The sequence below is a fragment of the Palaemon carinicauda genome, chromosome 36 (genome assembly GCF_036898095.1).
Source record: "Palaemon carinicauda isolate YSFRI2023 chromosome 36, ASM3689809v2, whole genome shotgun sequence".
Taxonomy (NCBI): domain Eukaryota; kingdom Metazoa; phylum Arthropoda; class Malacostraca; order Decapoda; family Palaemonidae; genus Palaemon; species Palaemon carinicauda.
Window position 1 is genome coordinate 14,800,297 of NC_090760.1, and position 17,861 is coordinate 14,818,157.

Here is a 17,861-nt window from a genome sequence, read left to right on the forward strand (position 1 = left end):
ATTCTCGTCCATGATGTCCGATTTTATGTTCAGTGTCTTTTTGTGAAAATACATTTCATTTCTTTTTTGAAGTTTTGATGGAAATTGTTCAGTTTTTTAAGAGAAAAATCTAAATGAATGCCGTATATCAGAGGCTGGAGGCCTCGAGTGAAAAGATTGTCCTGTCAGCTACGCGTTCGCTGTGCCTCTTCCTGACGAAAGGACGTTTTTATCTTTTCAAGAAAATTCATCTTTGTTAAAAGTGGCTCGAAATACAAATATGTGATTAGCGCTCCTCAGTAGCAGAATGGTTACCTGATATTTGCAAATACAGTAAGTGACGATAGATATTACTTAAGAAATACATCAATATGAAGGAAAGATATTCGTCCAGCGTCTTTGATTTCGGCCATTCCATTGGTCATGGCACCCTGTGGAGCCGTGTTCAAGCAAATCTCTTGCCTTCAGGAGATCGTATCCTTAACACGGCGATGACGAGGTATGTCCATTTGAAAAGGAAAGGCATCAGGAAGAGAGGAAAGTGTCTTTGTAACTCGTGCGAGGGGAAGTGTGGGGAAAGTCTGAGCAGTGATGATTCCCTGAAAGTTTTGTGTGTGAAAACTGTTGGTACTTTGACTGTTATGGTGCGCTCCATCACCTCTCTTGTTTGTGCGTTTTTACTCTATTGTTATCACACTCTGTGTGCTCTAAGGCGAACTATATGGGGTGACTGCATGGTTGCTCACTGTGGTAGTGGACAGGCTAACCGTAAATCAAAATTTTCTACCAAGTCTCGTAGTGTGATATTATCTTTAATGTTTATCTCGTTCGTTCCTGTGATTGCCGAAGGCTTCTGTCCTAAAGACTGCGAGTGTGACGACGCGACTCTGTCCTTCAACTGTAACAACGCCAGTCTTCAGGATGTACCCATTCTGTTGAACCCTCAAGTGCAAACCTTACTACTGACTCACAATAAGATCAAGAAATTCTCAGGCTCTCTTGTCTTCTATACTGAGCTGAAGAAACTGGACATATCTCACAATGAGATTATGACCCTCGGAAGCAACAATTTTGCGGCTCTGAACAAATTGGAAGAATTTCGTCTTAGCAATAATCAACTCAGCACCCTTGAAAGTTCTTCCCTTTTGGGCTTAATTAGTGTCAAGGCTCTAATTTTCAACAACAATTTGATTTCTTCCATCGAAGATAGTGCTTTCATGGGCCTTGATAACCTGCAGGAACTTGACCTTTCTAAAAATAAGTTGAAAATCTTGAACGAAAATAGTTTTATATTCCTTCCCACTTTACAGACCCTTAACTTAAGCGGGAATAGGTTAGCAAGTGTACCGAGCATTGGACTCAATAACCTGACGTCACTCCAAGAGCTTGACCTAAGTGACAATCACGTCTCACAAGTGCCTGGCCAAGCCTTCAGTGGCATCACAAAGCTTTCACGCCTAATCCTCGATAAGAACAATATCAGCCACATAGACCCCGGGGCGTTCGTAGGTCTCTCAGAGTTAGCGAAGCTTTCCTTAGCTGACAACCGCCTACTCCATGTTCCCTCCATAGCCCTGAGTGGTTTCTCGGACTTGCGCTGCCTGGACATGAGTGGCAACCTGTTTGAGACCCTTCCTCAAGACTGCTTTGCGGGGTTGTCTTCTCTGTTATCTTTAACAGTGTCTCGCTGTCCAAGATTAAGTTCCATAAGTAGCGAGGCTTTCTTGAGCACTGGTGAACTTGAGACCTTAGTTCTGAGCCACAATCCCCACGTGGCTTCTCTGTCCCCAGCAGCATTTGCTTCATTGCTCAGCCTTCGACACGTGGACCTTACAGCTTGTGGGCTACTCTACCTCACACCTACCCAGGTAGTTCTCTAGATTTCTATTTTTACCCTTTCTAAATGTTCTTGAAATGCATTTAACATGCTATATATCAATTGTGTTTGTTGGTAGTTCATTTGAAATTTTATTTTTGCCATAAACAGCTAGAATTTTTTTATACTTTTATGCTAATTTTTAGAAACTTTTGTCGGATATTTTGTAACAATTTAATCCTCACAGGTTGGTAGCTAAAATTCTCCTAAGTTTATAGGTAACATGTATTATTAATTAATTAATAACATAGAATATGAATTATACTTAAGAAAATTCAAGTCTGTGGATAATTTGTATCTTGAAATATAATGGAAAAAGAAATGAGAATATACTCCTGTGTAGTCCTGGCATGCCAATTAAAGCACAATCCCCAGGCCTTCAAATAGCTTAAATCGTACTTAGGTGTGTAAAATTTCCAGCCAAAATAGTAATGCCAAGTCTACAATGTAGTTTATAGCCCACTATCACTCTAGGGCACTAGTTGACTCCCATAGTTTCCAACGGACGCTTTCAATCTAGGCCACTGCAGTGCCCCAACCAGACAAATACTGAGCAACTATCATTTTGGCATCTTGCTCCTGCAACTAGTGGTAGAAATCAGCAGTTGCCTCCACTTACTGTAAAGCATTGTTTTAAATGGAAGCTTTCATATAACACCTCCCCTCACTGGGCAGCCTCTCATCCTCACCAACAAGGCAGCGAGAAGGAGCTCTCTGTTGGATGCCATTTTTCTTATTGATAAGGAGCAGTGGGTCGATGAGCCACTAGTTTAGGGAATAAACCAGTCGAAAAAACCTATTGTTGACACCAGTGTTCTAAGTTGGAAGAGGGTTTAGAGTCCAGACAGACAGAAATTACAATACCAGTGCCAGTTCTTAGAGCAAACTAATATATATCTTAGAATATAAGTAGGGGCCAGTGAACCTCTGAATTTAACACCACATACAACTTTTATCTTAGAATACAGTGCAGTAAGAAATTATACAATAAAATATAAACCCAAGCCTTAGAATACTTCAATGTAATCCCTAGAATACCATTTGAAGACGGTAGAAAGCCCCTCAATTCAAACGTCCTTGTTCTTTCAGATACCGGTAAATCAGCTGGAGAGTCTACGCGTGTCGGGGAATCCTCTTCACTGCAATTGCTCTATGCTGTGGTTGGCCCGACTTACCTCAGAGGCCAATTCTTCTGCCATCACCATTGACCAGCCAACGTGCGCTAGTCCTCCTACACTTTATGGTAATTATTTTAGTAAGCACATTTTATGATATTTTTTATATTTTATTACTTTTTCTTATCCTGTGTCCAACTACACATGTTCAAGAAACTATAGATATAATGATAATCACGAAACTTGTACATGACCAAAACGAAAATTTTAGACTTGTGACAAAATGATTTAATAAAGCATTTAGAATTAAGAATTGATAAAATATTTTGTATTCAATGAAAATTACCATAAACAGAAAGAGGGATTATTGTTAGAGAACTTATTTCTTTTATACCATGAAGAAAAATGGTTAGATATTTACCCACCTGAATTTAAACCTATCTATTGTTATTATTATTTTGTTGGTACCGTAGTACTGTATAATCATGCCTATGTTTCTTGCACCACAGGTGTGTCCTTACGCGAATTGGGCGAGGGGGGCGTAGGATGTGACGGCGGCTTCGGCCTTTGGACAATCCTGATCTGTGTGGGCGTGACAGCCACCGGCCTCCTCATCATCATCCTCTTCCTCATCTGCCGCTGGAGGACGAAAAGGAAGAAGGAAATGAAGAAACGAAATGGCCAGGACAAGACTCTAGGCATGTGGAGCGATGTCTGGAGACCCGAAAACCACCTCTCTACCACCCACCTCCCACCTCCCCCACCCCCCAACGGAAACGCAGGTGGCCACTACCCTTTACCCTCCCCTCCGCCTCATCTCCGCTCCCCTCCGAGGATGCCCCCAGACCATCCACTTCACCACCTGTCGCATCATCACCACCAGGGCTGCCTTCAGCAGTGCCCTTACGCCACCCTTCACCCTGTGTACCATCCCCTCCTCCACCCGGACCACCACAATTCGACCAGCACCTCCCTGGAGACGCCGCCCTCCACCCTCTACGGAAACTATGCTCAAACGCACTCCAACACCCACAGCCCGAAGTTGAACTGCAGGGGCACGCCCATCGCCCACAGCGAGACCTCCAATTGGTATGAGACCATTCGTAGTGGGGATGAAGGGAGCGTCTTGGAGAACGGGAGGGAGAGCAGATCTGTGACGCCCCTGGATATCTATAACAACAGTCCCAGGAAAGTCCCGGTGACTTACGTTTGAAGAAAATTGATGAGGGTTGTTTTAATCAAGTGAAAGTGTTTTGATTCAGATAAAGACTTCTTTTTGGAAGATATTGCAATACAGATGGGGACATCATATAAGTGGATGAAACTTTTTTATGTAAGAAAGTTATATTAACCAGATTTTGTTTCATGTGCCATTCTAGCACCAGACAATTTTGATTTTGACCATTTTTGACAATTTTGACCCCCTTCATTATCAAAGGCTTTCATCCCCTCCTCCCATCTTCCTAATTCTGACGTCACACACCTGCCGAAGTTCTTATTAGTTGAGTTTCTGCTTCGTCCTTCGCCTCCTCTTGCAATCAAAGTCGAATTTAACATATCAAGGGCCAGTCCATATTGTTAGTGGACCAGCATTCCTAAAACGCATTTGATAAAAGTTGCTTGAGTGTCCCCAAGTGCCACTCAACCTTAGGAACTACTGAAGAAAGTTGCACTGAGCTTATCCATAGGGCACTACACTCACATACTAATAAAAAAAAGGGCAAAGGTTTGCGTACATAAACAAATAAAAAAAAACATGAGCATATATTACACATTAATAAAGATAACCGTTTAATAACCATTCTATGGCTTTTCCCAATAACACCTCCACGGGCATGGTTTTTTTTTTTTTTTTTAATTTTTTGTTATCTCACTTCTATACCCATTCCATAATTAGCTAACACCAAACTTCTATTCAACTTCTATATTTTGTTTTGTCTCGAGACATGATTCCCATCTCATCCTTTTAATGGAAAGGTGATACGAAAGTGTTGTATATTTTTTCTCCCCTAAAATTTTTTTTTTTTTTTTAGAATTAACCAAAGGGTAATCGGCACAGTGACCTTTTTGTTTTTTCTTAATGGTTATCATGTTAACGGGACAAGTTAGCATTAAAAAAAAAAAAAACGGCGCATCCTGAATCTTTTTTTCATATATATTCAAAGTTGTATTTAGCCTGGAATTGCAAAACTTGTCCGACAAGACAAAAGACATTTTTATGCAGTACCATTGAAGCTCACTGGGTTTTCGTATGGTTTGTCAGGAATAAAGATTTTTTCACTTATTTCCTCAAGTTTCATTTGTCCTTTTACGTGTGTGTCATTGGACTCAATGTGAAACTGTATAGCTATTGCAAATGTGGTTCAAGTTTGTTTTCCTTTTGCGTGTGTGTCATTGGAGTCGGTGTGAACCTGTAGAGCTGTTGCAAATGTGGTTCAAGTTTCATTTGTCCTTTTATATGTGGGTCATTTGACTCAATGTGAAACTGTATAGCTTTTGCAAATGTGGTTCAAGTTTCATTTGTCCTTTTACGTGTGTGTCATTAGACTCAGTGTAAACCTGTAGAGCTGTTGCAAATGTAGTTCAAGTTTCTTTTGTCCTTTATGTGTGTCATTGGACTCAATGTGAAACTGTATAGCTATTGCAAATGTGGTTCAAGTTTCATTTGTCCTTTTACCTGTGTGTCATTAGACTCAGTGTGAACCTGTATAGCTGTTGCAAATGTGGTTCAAGTTTCATTTGTCCTTTTACGTGTGGGTCTTTGGACTCAATGTGAAACTGTATAGTTGTTGCAAGTGTGGTTCAAGTTTCATTGGTCCTTTTACGTGTGTGTCATTGGACTTAGTGTGAAACTGTAGAGCTGTTGCAAATGTGGATCAAGTTTCATTTGTTCTTTTACGTCTGGGTCATTGGACTCGGTGTGAACCTGTATAGCTATTGCAAATGTTCAAGTTTCATTTGTCGTTTTTTGTGTGTGTCATTGGACTCAATGTGAAACTATAGTTGTTGCAAATGTGGTTCAAGTTTCATTTGTTCTTTTACGTGTGTCATTGGACTTGGTGTGAACCTGTATAGCTATTGCAAATGTGGTTCAAGTTTCATTTGTTCTTTTATGTGTGCGCCATTGGACTCAATGGGAAACTGTATGGCTTTTGCAAATGTGGTTCAAGTTTCCTTTGTCCTTCTACGTGTGTGTCATTGGACACAATGTGAAACTATAGCTATTGCAAATGCGGTTCAAGTTTCATTTGTTCTTTTACGTGTGTCATTGGACTTGGTGTGAACCTGTATAGCTATTGCAAATGTGGTTCAAGTTTCATTTGTTCTTTTATGTGTGCGCCATTGGACTCGATGGGAAACTGTATGGCTTTTGCAAATGTGGTTCAAGTTTCCTTTGTCCTTCTACGTGTGTGTCATTGGACACAATGTGAAACTATAGCTATTGCAAATGCGGTTCAAGTTTCATATGTCCATATACGTGTGTGTCATTGGACTCAGTGTGAACCTGTATAGCTGTTGCAAATGTTGTTCAAGTTTCATTTGTTCTTTTACGTGTGTCATTGGACACGGTGTGAACCTGTATAGCTGTTGCAAATGTTGTTCAAGTTTCATTTGTCCTTTTACGTGTGTCATTGGACACGGTGTGAACCTGTATAGCTGTTGCAAATTTGGGTCAAGTTTGTTTTCCTTTTGCGTGTGTGTCATTGGACTCAATGTGAACCTGTATGGCTGTTGCAAATGTTGTTCAAGTTTCATTTGTTCTTTTACGTGTGTCATTGGACACGGTGTGAACCTGTATAGCTGTTGCAAATGTTGTTCAAGTTTCATTTGTCCTTTTACGTGTGTGTCATGGGAGTCAATGTGAAACTATAGCTATTGCAAATGTGGTTCAAGTTTGTTTTCCTTTTGCGTGTGTGTCATTGGACTCAATGTGAACCTGTATAGCTGTTGCAAATGTTGTTCAAGTTTCATTTGTTCTTTTACGTGTGTCATTGGACACGGTGTGAACCTGTATAGCTGTTGCAAATGTTGTTCAAGTTTCATTTGTTCTTTTACGTGTGTCATTGGACACGGTGTGAACCTGTATAGCTGTTGCAAATGTGGTTCAAGTTTCATTTGTCCTTTTACGTGTGTGTCATTGGACTCAATGTGAAACTATAGTTGTTGCAAATGTGGATCAAGTTTAATTTGTCCTTTTACGTGTGTGTCATTGGACTCAATGTGAAACTGTATAGTTGTTGCAAATGTGGTTCAAGTTTCATTTGTCCTTTTAGCTGTGTGTCATTGGACTCAATGTGAACCAGTATAGCTGTTGCAAATGTGGTTCAAGTTTCATTTGTTCATTCACGTGTGTGTCATTGGACTCGATGTGAAACTGTGTAGCTATTGCAAATGTGGTTCAAGTTTCATTTGTTCTTTTACGTGTGTGTCATTGGACTCAATGTGAACCTATATAGCTGTTGCAAATGTGGTTCAAGTTTCATTTGTTCTTTTACGTGTCATTGGACTCGATGTGAAACTGTAAAGCTATTGCAAATCTGGTTCAAGTGTGTGTCATTGGAGTCAATGTGTAACTGTAAAGATATTGCAAATGTGATTTTATTATATCTGGTTTATTGTTATTTATTTATTACTGTTGTTGGTTGTTCTTGCAATTATTATTGTTGTCATTAATGTATTATTTGACATTGATTATTTTAATCTGATAAGGATAATGATAGTGATAATAATTATTGATACTATTATTCATTTTTGATAAGGATAGTATTAATAGTCAATATTATTGTTATTATTATTATTATTATTATTGTTGTTATCAGTATTATTATTACCATCATCTACCCAGATAGACTCTACAACCCAAACGATTTTTTATTGTTAATTTTTTTTTTCATATTTCTTCAATAATCTTTGTACATATCAAAAACATACATCCCCCTCAACTTCAATTTACCATCTTGTGTGTACCACGCACCAGTTAAATGTCAAGCATGAAACATTATCTTCAGTGTTTTGCAATGCTTTAATGCAATATGTTAGACATGGTAATATAAGCTGCAGTGAGTACTCTCGGTGAGTTGAGTTGCTGAAGCACCTTCTAGAAGATTTTTAAAGTGCCTTCTTTTATATATATATATATATATATATATATATATATATATATATATATATACATATATATATATATATATACAGTATATATATATATATATATATATATATATATATATATATATATATATATAAAGATGTGTATATGTTATATACTTATATACACATATAATTATGTATGAATATATCCAGGAATATATTTATATGCATGTATATATATATATATATATATATATATATATATATATATATATATATATGTATATATATATAAATACCCAGCATATATTTATATATATATATATATATATATATATATATATATATATATATATATATATATATATATATATATATATAAGTCTTTAGGTGTTGCCATCTCTTGTGTTCAAGAATAGAACGGACAAACCCACCTCCAAAAACTTTGTCAAGAACTGGGAAGAAATACCCACTGCCTTCTAAAGTATAGACCTACCCTGATGACGTCACAATCTCTAAAAGGAATTAAAACTATTTTGTAGGCATATAATGAGACAAATTGTATGGTAGTTGTCCTGCACCGTTATCCATCCATTATTTAACAGGTAAAGTATGAATGTGGCAGTAACTATGGTGAGCTTTTTACTGAAGCCACACTCTGATAGAGGTAGTTACTTCACTTTGATGTCTGTGGGGGATACCTCAACTTGGTGAAAGGTGAAAGGGTTTGTGTATCACCATGATCAGCAAAGCTGGTCTAATGATGGCCACCCATACTAGGTTGGGTTGTTGTGAGCGATCTTACTGAAATTTCAAACTATCAAGCCACACTGGACAGTGTGATATGTCTGAGGCCTTTGTCCTTCAGTGGACTAGAAACGCTGCATTTGTTATATATATATATATATATATATATATATATATATATATATATACATATACATATATATATATATATATATATATATATATATATATATATATATATATATATATATATGTATATATATATATATATATATATATATATATATATATATATATATATATAACAAATGCAGTTTTTCTAGTTCACTGAAGGACAAAGGTTGCATTGGGAATATATATATATATATATATATATATATATATATATATATATATATATATATATATATATATATATATATATATATATATATATATATATATATATATATATATATATATATATATATTCCCAATGCAACCTTTGTCCTTCAGTGAACTAGAAAAACTGCATTTGTTATATATATATATATATATATATATATATATATATATATATATATATATATAATATATATATATATATATATATATATATATATATATATATATATATACACACACACATATATATATATATATATATATATATATATATATATATATATATATATATATATATATATATATATATTCCCATTGCAAAGCAATTACAAATGCCATTTCATTTCCCTCGTGTCCTCAGAAGCGACAAACGAGGGCTAAAAATGCATCTTGGTACAAAGTCTTGTCCTCGGGGTCACACCAATGGCGAACCAGGCGGAAAAACCTATTTATCCTTTCTTGAACGTCAATGGGAGTTGAAATAACATTCCCTGAAAAGGGAAAGAGGAATATTCGAAAATCTATTCAAAATGCCATTCTTGGAATTGTATTTACGATAATTTTTCAATATGGAAGCATTGTTGATATTATGATAATCGTAGGGGTAAGTTAACAATATTAAAATAAGTATTTGATTGTCATCCGAGGCTAGACAGTTTAGTCTCAACCTGAGCTCCCACGGGATCGTTTTCAAGTCCAGATATAAACTAAATATTCCTAAATAATTTATAAACAGCCATCGAGTAAATCTATAAATATTGACCTAATTTGTGGTGTATATTCGTATAAATATCAACCATTGCCCCTATACTCAATATCACCGAAACTCCACCAGCTAAACCATAGACGCTCATTTAACAATCCGTTAAAACCCGTTTAAAAATTATATGATTAAGACTATATCCTATTGAACATAAGAGCTTTTTATCGTATGCATGTTAAAGTAATACAATTAAATTTAAATTATTAATGAGGAATAACTAAGCTCTCATTTGTAGTTCAAAGTTGCCAAGTCGGCCATATTGGTAGTCTTTCTTACAACGTTGTGTCGAGTCCGTTGTCAGCGTAACTTTGAACGAATATTAGCGCTTACGATGGTTATTGACGACAGGTGAATTTATATTGAAGTGATTGATTCCGTTAAGAACTATGTCGATCTAAAAATGAAGCGATTGGGAGACAAACAGTGTTCAAAGAGACGATTTCGAAAGAAATCAAACGACTGACCACGCCATAAGCCATTTTCGTCTGTACGAATGCAGCTAGGCATCGAAAAACATTCACGTAAGTTAAAGTCCATCGTATTATATCGTTATTTGTTATTAACTTATCCTATTGTTATTTAAGGTTCATTTATTTTCATTGGTTTCATTGTAGTGTATTACAGGGCAATGTAACCTAGGAAAACAACTACTTTTTCTTATAGAAAAAATTACGCTCTCTTCATTTGCGACGGAAACGAGTGTCATTTTTTAAGAGCGTAATTTTTTCTATAAGAAACAGTAGTTTTTTTCCTAGGTTACATTGCCCTGTAATTCACTACAAAAATACCTTTTCATTTTATATTCTGCGAAGTTGATGAAAAATAACAAACGGTGGTTGAAATTTATAGTTCGGTTTTTTGTCGCCAGAGTGTCTTGAATCTTTTTCATCAGTCCTGTTACCATTTAGGGCAGTGTTTCCCAATCTTTTTTTAAATGATTACCCCAAAATTTTATTTCCCTACTAATCAATTACCCCATTGAACATATACCCGGTAACATCGGATGTTTTTTTTTTTTTTTTTTTTTTTTTTTTTTTTTTTTTTTTTTTTTTTTTTTTTTTTTTTTTTGCAGCCACCAGATGAATTGTATTATTATTATTATTATTATTACTATCCAAGCTACAACCCTAGTTGGAAAAGCAAGATGCTATAAGCCCAGGGGCTCCAACAGGGAAAAATAGCCCAGTGAGGAAAGGAAATAAGGAAATAAATAAATGAAGAGAACAAATTAACAATAAATCATTCTAAAATAAGAAACAACGTCAAAACAGACATGTCATATAATAAACTATCAACAACATCAAAAACAAATATGTCATAAATAAACTATAAAAAGACTATGTCCGCCTGGTCAACAAAAAAGCATTTGCTCCAACTTTGAACTTTTGAAGTTCTACTGATTCAACCACCCGATCATGTTGGCTGCTTATAGTTTTCCTAAAAAATAATTATTGCAGATTTTGTGTATGAATTATGGCAATAATTATGGGAATGTGAATAACTCAATTTCAGAACATCTTGATTACCCCAAAAATATGGGTCCATTACCCCACTGGGGTAATTTACCCCAGGGTTGGGAAACAATGATTTAGGGGAAGAAATACTGTTTCGTGATAATCTCCAGTCATAATTTATTTAATTTATAAGATTTAACAACTTTGCTTCGCTAAAGGTTAAATATCCACTGAAAGGTTTGTTGAGTGAAGTATGGAAAAATAATCAAAATATACTTTTTAAATGCTAATAGCTGTAAAAATTTAACTTCGAGAATGTATTACCGTGATCCAAAGTAATGAATTTTTTTTAATTGAGAAAATCTGTGTCAATTGAAGTTGTTTTTATTAGAAATTGGCCCATTCATTTTTTCTTTTTTGGCTTCATAGGCCTACACGTCGAAGTATGTTATTAACAGTTAACCCAATTATTGTTTGACTAACTTGCTTTTCCTTCATAAGCCTACTTGTCTATGGAACGTTTTTGTTATATATATATTTTACGGTATTAACTACAGTATTTAAATGTATGTAGAGGATTTTTTTAGGCTAAATAACCTTACTGTAAATTTATATAACAAGTGTTTAGTTCAGCATACCATGTGATAGCCTAGTGTACATCACGGCCCATGTGATTTGATGGTTGGTTTTGGGACGAGGTTATGGGTCTACCTGCTGGGTTATCGTCAGCAGGAAGAGCTTATAGGTCTACCTGCTGGGTTATCATCAGCAGGAAGAGGTTATAAGTTTACCTGCTTGGTTATCCGCAGAAAAAGCTTTTAGGTCTACCTGCTGGGTTATCATCTGCAGGAAGAGCTTATAGGTCTACCTGCTGGGTTATCATCTGCAGGAAGAGCTTATAGGTTTACTTGCTGGGTTATCATCTGCAGGAAGAGCTTATAGGTCTACCTGCTGGTTTAGCATCAGCAGAAAGAGGTTATAGTTTTACCTGCTTGGTTATCATCCGCAGAAAAAGCTTATTGGTCTACCTGCTGGGTTATCATCAACAGGAAAAGGTTATAGGTCTACCTGCTGGGTTATCATCAGCAGGAAGAGGTTATAGGCTACCTGCTGATTTATCTTCAGCAGGAAGAGGTTATAGGCTACCTGCTGATTTATCATCAACAGGAAAAGGTTATAGGTCTACCTGCTGGGTTATCAGCAGGAAGAGGTTATAGGCTACCTGCTGACTTGTCATCAGCAGGAAGAGGTTATAGGCTACCTGCTGATTTATCATCAGCAGGAAGAGGTTATAGGCTACCTGCTGATTTCTCATCAGCCGGAAGAGGTTATAGGCTACCTGCTGATTTCTCATCAGCAGGAAGAGGTTATAGGCTACCTGCTGATTTCTCATCAGCAGGAAGAGGTTATAGGCTACCTGCTGATTTCTCATCAGCAGGAAGAGGTTATAGGCTACCTGCTGATTTCTCATCAGCAGGAAGAGGTTATAGGCTACCTGCTGATTTCTCATCAGCAGGAAGAGGTTATAGGCTACCTGCTGATTTCTCATCAGCAGGAAGAGGTTATAGGCTACCTGCTGATTTATCATCAGCAGGAAGAGGTTACAGGCTACCTGCTGATTTATCATCAGCAGGAAGAGCTTGTAGGTCTACCGTCTGGGTTATCATTAACAGAAAAAGGTTATAGGTGTTCCTGCTGGGTTATCCTCAGCAGGAAGAGGTTATAGGTCTACCTGCTGAGTTACCAGCAGGAAGAGGATATAGGTTTACCTGCTGGGTTATCAGCAGGAAGAGGTAATAGGTTTACCTGCCGAGTTATCATCAGCACGAGGAACTGATAGGTCTACCCTCTGGGTTATCATTAACAGGAAAAGGTTTTAGGTCTACCTGCTGGGTTATCCTTAGCAGTCAGCTGGAAGAGGTTATAGGTCTATCTGCTGAGTTACCATCAGGAAGAGGATATAGGTTTACCTGCTGGGTTATCAGCAGGAAGAGGTAATAGGTTTATCTGGTGGGTTATTGTCAGCAGAATGAGGTTATAGGTTTACCTGCTGAGTTATTATCTGCCGGAAGAGGTTATAGGTCTACCTGCTGGGTTATCATTAACAGGAAAAGGTTATATGTCTACTTGCTGGGTAATCATCAGCAGGAAGAGGTTATAGGTCTACCTGCTTGGTTATCATCAGTAGGAAGAGGTTATAAGTTTACCTGGTGGGTTATCAGCAGGAAGAGGTTTTAGGTTTACCTGGTGGGTTATCGTCAGCAGGAAGAGGTTATAGGTGTACCTGCTGGTTATTATCAGTAGGAAGAGGTTATAGGTCTACCTGCTGGTTATCAAAAGCAGGAAGAGGTTTTAGGTTATCTGCTGGGTTATCATCAGCAGGAAGAGCTTATAGGTTTACCTGCTGGGTTATCATCAGCAGGAAGAGCTTATAGGTCTACCTGCTGGTTATCATCAGCTATTGTCTGGTCTCCAATGGTCTCATTTTTGGGTGGAGGGGTGTTGGGGCTGATCATTTGTATGTATGGCGTTCTCTATGACATTGTCGTGGTCCTTGCCTCTGCCACGCATGACGACTTTTTAAACCTCAAGATGGCTATAGATAGGCATAGATCTATTGACAAATTTTTCTTATTAGTAACTAATAATTTTATGGCCTACCATTATAAAGCATACGAAAACAGTTTTTAACTTTAAATTGTATTGTCTATAATAATACTTAAAACCCTTTTTTTTTTTTTGCGTATAGTTCATTTTAAAAATTATTTTGGTATCAATTCCTTGTTGCCTAACTGGCTCTTAAATATGCGTGTATGTATAACATAGTTGATTAATGAAATGTTCAAGGTTAGAACAATTGCATTTTCAAGCCCTAGTTATTTAGGCAGGTCAGCTTAAACAAGCATAGGTGGCCTTGTTAGGATAACATTTGAAGTTAACGTGGCATTACAAAGGATTTAACCTTTGTTCCTGTTTCGTTCCTTCCATATTGTTCAACTTTCTATAACACATCACAGTTTGTAAGTTTACCTATGCATTAAATGGTCTCCCAGGCTACAACGTCAAGCTAATATGGTCCAATTCCATATATCAAATTAAATAATCACATTAATTATCTTTTCAGGAAGTATAAGCAAAACAGGATTTGCTGCTCATTAAAAGAAAAAAAATGCTAGGCTTACTCCTTTGTGAGTTTCAAATAATTTCACTGTTTACCTTAAGAAAAGTTTGCCTTAAAGTAAGTCTTATGTGCAGGATGAATAACGATAAGTAATATGCAAATCAGAAACATATATTCTGTCCGAATTCAAGATAAAAAAAAAACGGCCTATCTTTTTTTTTTCTATCTCCCTGCCAGTGAAGCTATAAGAAGCAAGGAGTTTTATTTAGTTTTGTAGGAAATATTACGTGTTGCAGTAGTAAACCTAGATTTATATAATTGATAACGAAGAAATAACCATGTTTAATTATTAGAATGCACTGGCACAATGGCAGTGATTAGTATGCGTCATCTCTTAACGTCAATGGGCTAGCCATACTGTATATGAGTAGGCCTACCTTACGATGTATTACGGCTTTTTTTTTTTCTTGTGTGTGTGTGTGTGTGCAGTGTTTGGATGCTAGTAAAAAGGTTAGAAAGATTTTTAAATATATATAAATTTCATGAAGAGGTTTGTCGAGTCGAATTTATACATCATTGGTAATTTTTCAAAGAATTGCCTATATAAATGGTAGACCTAACCAAATTCATGCTTTTCTCCCCTGCAATTCTTCATATTTATTACATTCTCTCTCTCTCTCTCTCTCTCTCTCTCTCTCTCTCTCTCTCTCTCTCTCTCTCTCTCTCTCTCTCTCTCTCTCTCTCTCTCGTTTCCATGTCATTAGAATGGGCCAACCATTTTTTTTCATGTGTTATATAAAAGGAAAATTCAAGCTTTCCAAGTGTAAATGCAAATTAACTGGAAATGAATAATTTTAATTATCACTTTTATTCTTAGTATATCGCAACATATGGTACTTAACTGGTTTTAACAATAATAATATTTCCTTACAGTATCCAAATGTAACATTATATAATTAATATTGGTTATAGACCTTATAATTAACTATACGTCTTCCCCAAGATTTGCCGAAATCATTAGTATAGTTAGAATAGAAATTTCGTTTTCTTTGGTTGAAACTCGCAAGTAAAAGAAAACTATTTGATGGGTAACTCGCGTAATAAGTTTGTATCTTTCATGCCCCTTTTCGAATATAAACTATTTTAATATCGATATATTATTATATATTTTATCGATAATATTTTCAGAGGGTATTTTTCTATCTAAATTCTATAGCTGTGTTGGCGCTCACAATTATGTGTTTAGTATTAAAAACTTTTTTTTTTCTTTTTTTTTTTTAAATTGAGTTTAAAATGGAATATATCAATGAAAGAGATCAAGGAATGAGAGGTTGAATGTTTATTTTTTCTTATTGTCGTAATACATACATTAAACATATTTGGCATTTTGCTTTTATTTCATTATTATAGGTCATACACTTCTAATATATAGCGGAGGCTAGACACTTACGATATATGGGTATAAAACGGATATATATATTTTTTGAAGTATCCTTGTGAGCTTGAATTTTTGACGTTAATTTTAGATTGTGAATTCTATCATTACTCATTTAGTAATAATCGTTCCTCTTTTTAATTGAACAGCAATTTTTCTTAGTTCAGTTCTCCTTTCTCGACTTCTTATTTGAAGTTTCTATTCATTTCCAAATAACTTCATTGGATAAAGACAAAGTTTTTATGTCAAAGATCAGTAACTCTCTCTGGAGGATTGAATTTTGTTTTCAATAGAGGTGGTTCAGGTTTTGAGAAATTGGTAAAAGTCAGGTAGATAGTATTAAATTCTAAGCATTGATTTTTCAACGCAGCAAAATATGCAATTATTCTATATTTTGCAGTGGTGCGATACGTTTACACTTTAGTATACTTGACGTAAAGACACTAAGCTATGACTTGTTGCGTGTGTATACATGCAGTAACATTATTATTATTATTATTATTATTATTATTATTATTATTATTATTATTACTTGCTAAGCTACAACCCTAGCTGGAAAAGCAAGATCCCATAAGCTCAGGGCCCCCAACAGAGAAATAGCCCAGTGAGGAAAGGAAACAAGGAAAAATAAGATATTCTAAAAACAGTAACAACATTGAAATAAACATTTCCTATATAAACTATTAAAAATAACAAAAGAGGAAGAGAAAATAAATAGAATGGTGTGCCCAAGTGTACCCTCAAGCAAGAGAACTCTAACATGTTATGTAACTGTCTCACAATGCAGCATCGTGTTGCATGGCTGTCACTGACTGTCACATGGTGTTACAGGTTGTGTGGCTGTTATATGCTGTTGTGTAGAGCTCATTATGCGGCTATCTTATGCTCTAGGATAGCATGTGGATGCTACATTCTGTGCCCTGTTTTATTCCTTTTCCCATGCTGTAACACGTTACAGGGTTGACCCATTGTGACATGGGTCTATCACATGCTGTACCAACATGACATCCACCCACTGAAGGCAGTTGATAAGTCACTTGACGTAACATGTTACATGACTATCACATACTATAATATGATACGTGGCTCTCACATATGATAGCTTGCAACACGACTGTCACTTGCTGTAACACTTTACATCTCTGTAACATGCTGTAACATTTTACGTTGATTCCACTGTGGGAACATTTTTATCAGATGCATTAATTTCAAAGAAAGTAAACATCCGAAATCAACTTAAAAATGTTGAACATTTGCCCTTTGCTCTTGCAAATATTATTCCTCTCTTTTTTATTTTTTTTATTTTTTTTTCAAATAATTTTTAATATATTTTTGAACCGTCACTAGAATAATAACTTATTTCTAAGAAGCCAATAACAACCACTTCTACCATCGTTCATATTTACAGTATATAGTTATTCAATTTTGATCGAAGCTATTATAGTAATTAAAACATTTTAATCCATTTAACAAGCATATAACTATGCATTGCTCCCAAGGGGTAGTCAGTGTGTATGCTGGACTATGGGAAGAACAATCTACTTGTACTACCATATACTGCTTGTTAGAAGCTCTTTTAGAAGAAGGACTCTCTCAAGTCTAAAATCAAACCATTGTTCTCTAGTCTTGGGTAGTGCCCTGTTCCATGGTCTTCAACTGTCTTGGGGTAAAGTTCTCATCCTTGAGGGTACACTCAGGCTCACTCCTCTATCTCATTTATCTTCCTCTGGTTTTTAATGTTGTTATTGTTCTTAAAGTATTTTATTTTAATTGTTTATTACTTCTCTTGTAGTTGATTATTTCCCTATTTCCTATCCTCACTGGACTATTTTTCCCTGTTGGAGCCCCTGGGCTAATAGCATCGTGATTTTCCAACTAGTGTTGTAACTTAGCAAA

At 35.9% G+C, this 17,861-nt stretch overlaps 1 protein-coding gene across 1 annotated transcript in view; it reads left to right on the forward strand.

The window, feature by feature from the left end:
* The window catches only part of LOC137628760 (carboxypeptidase N subunit 2-like), a 5,451-nt gene extending 197 nt beyond the window's left edge, over positions 1-5,254 (forward strand). Inside the window, exons 1-3 of the mRNA XM_068359951.1 lie at positions 1-1,847; positions 2,945-3,098; positions 3,480-5,254. The exon at positions 1-1,847 is cut by the window's left edge and continues 197 nt beyond it. Of these exons, the coding sequence (XP_068216052.1) occupies positions 351-1,847; positions 2,945-3,098; positions 3,480-4,183 (2,355 nt within the window). The 5' untranslated portion in view covers positions 1-350 and the 3' untranslated portion in view covers positions 4,184-5,254. The remainder of the gene's footprint in view (positions 1,848-2,944; positions 3,099-3,479) is intronic.
* The last annotated feature ends 12,607 nt before the right edge of the window (positions 5,255-17,861 follow it).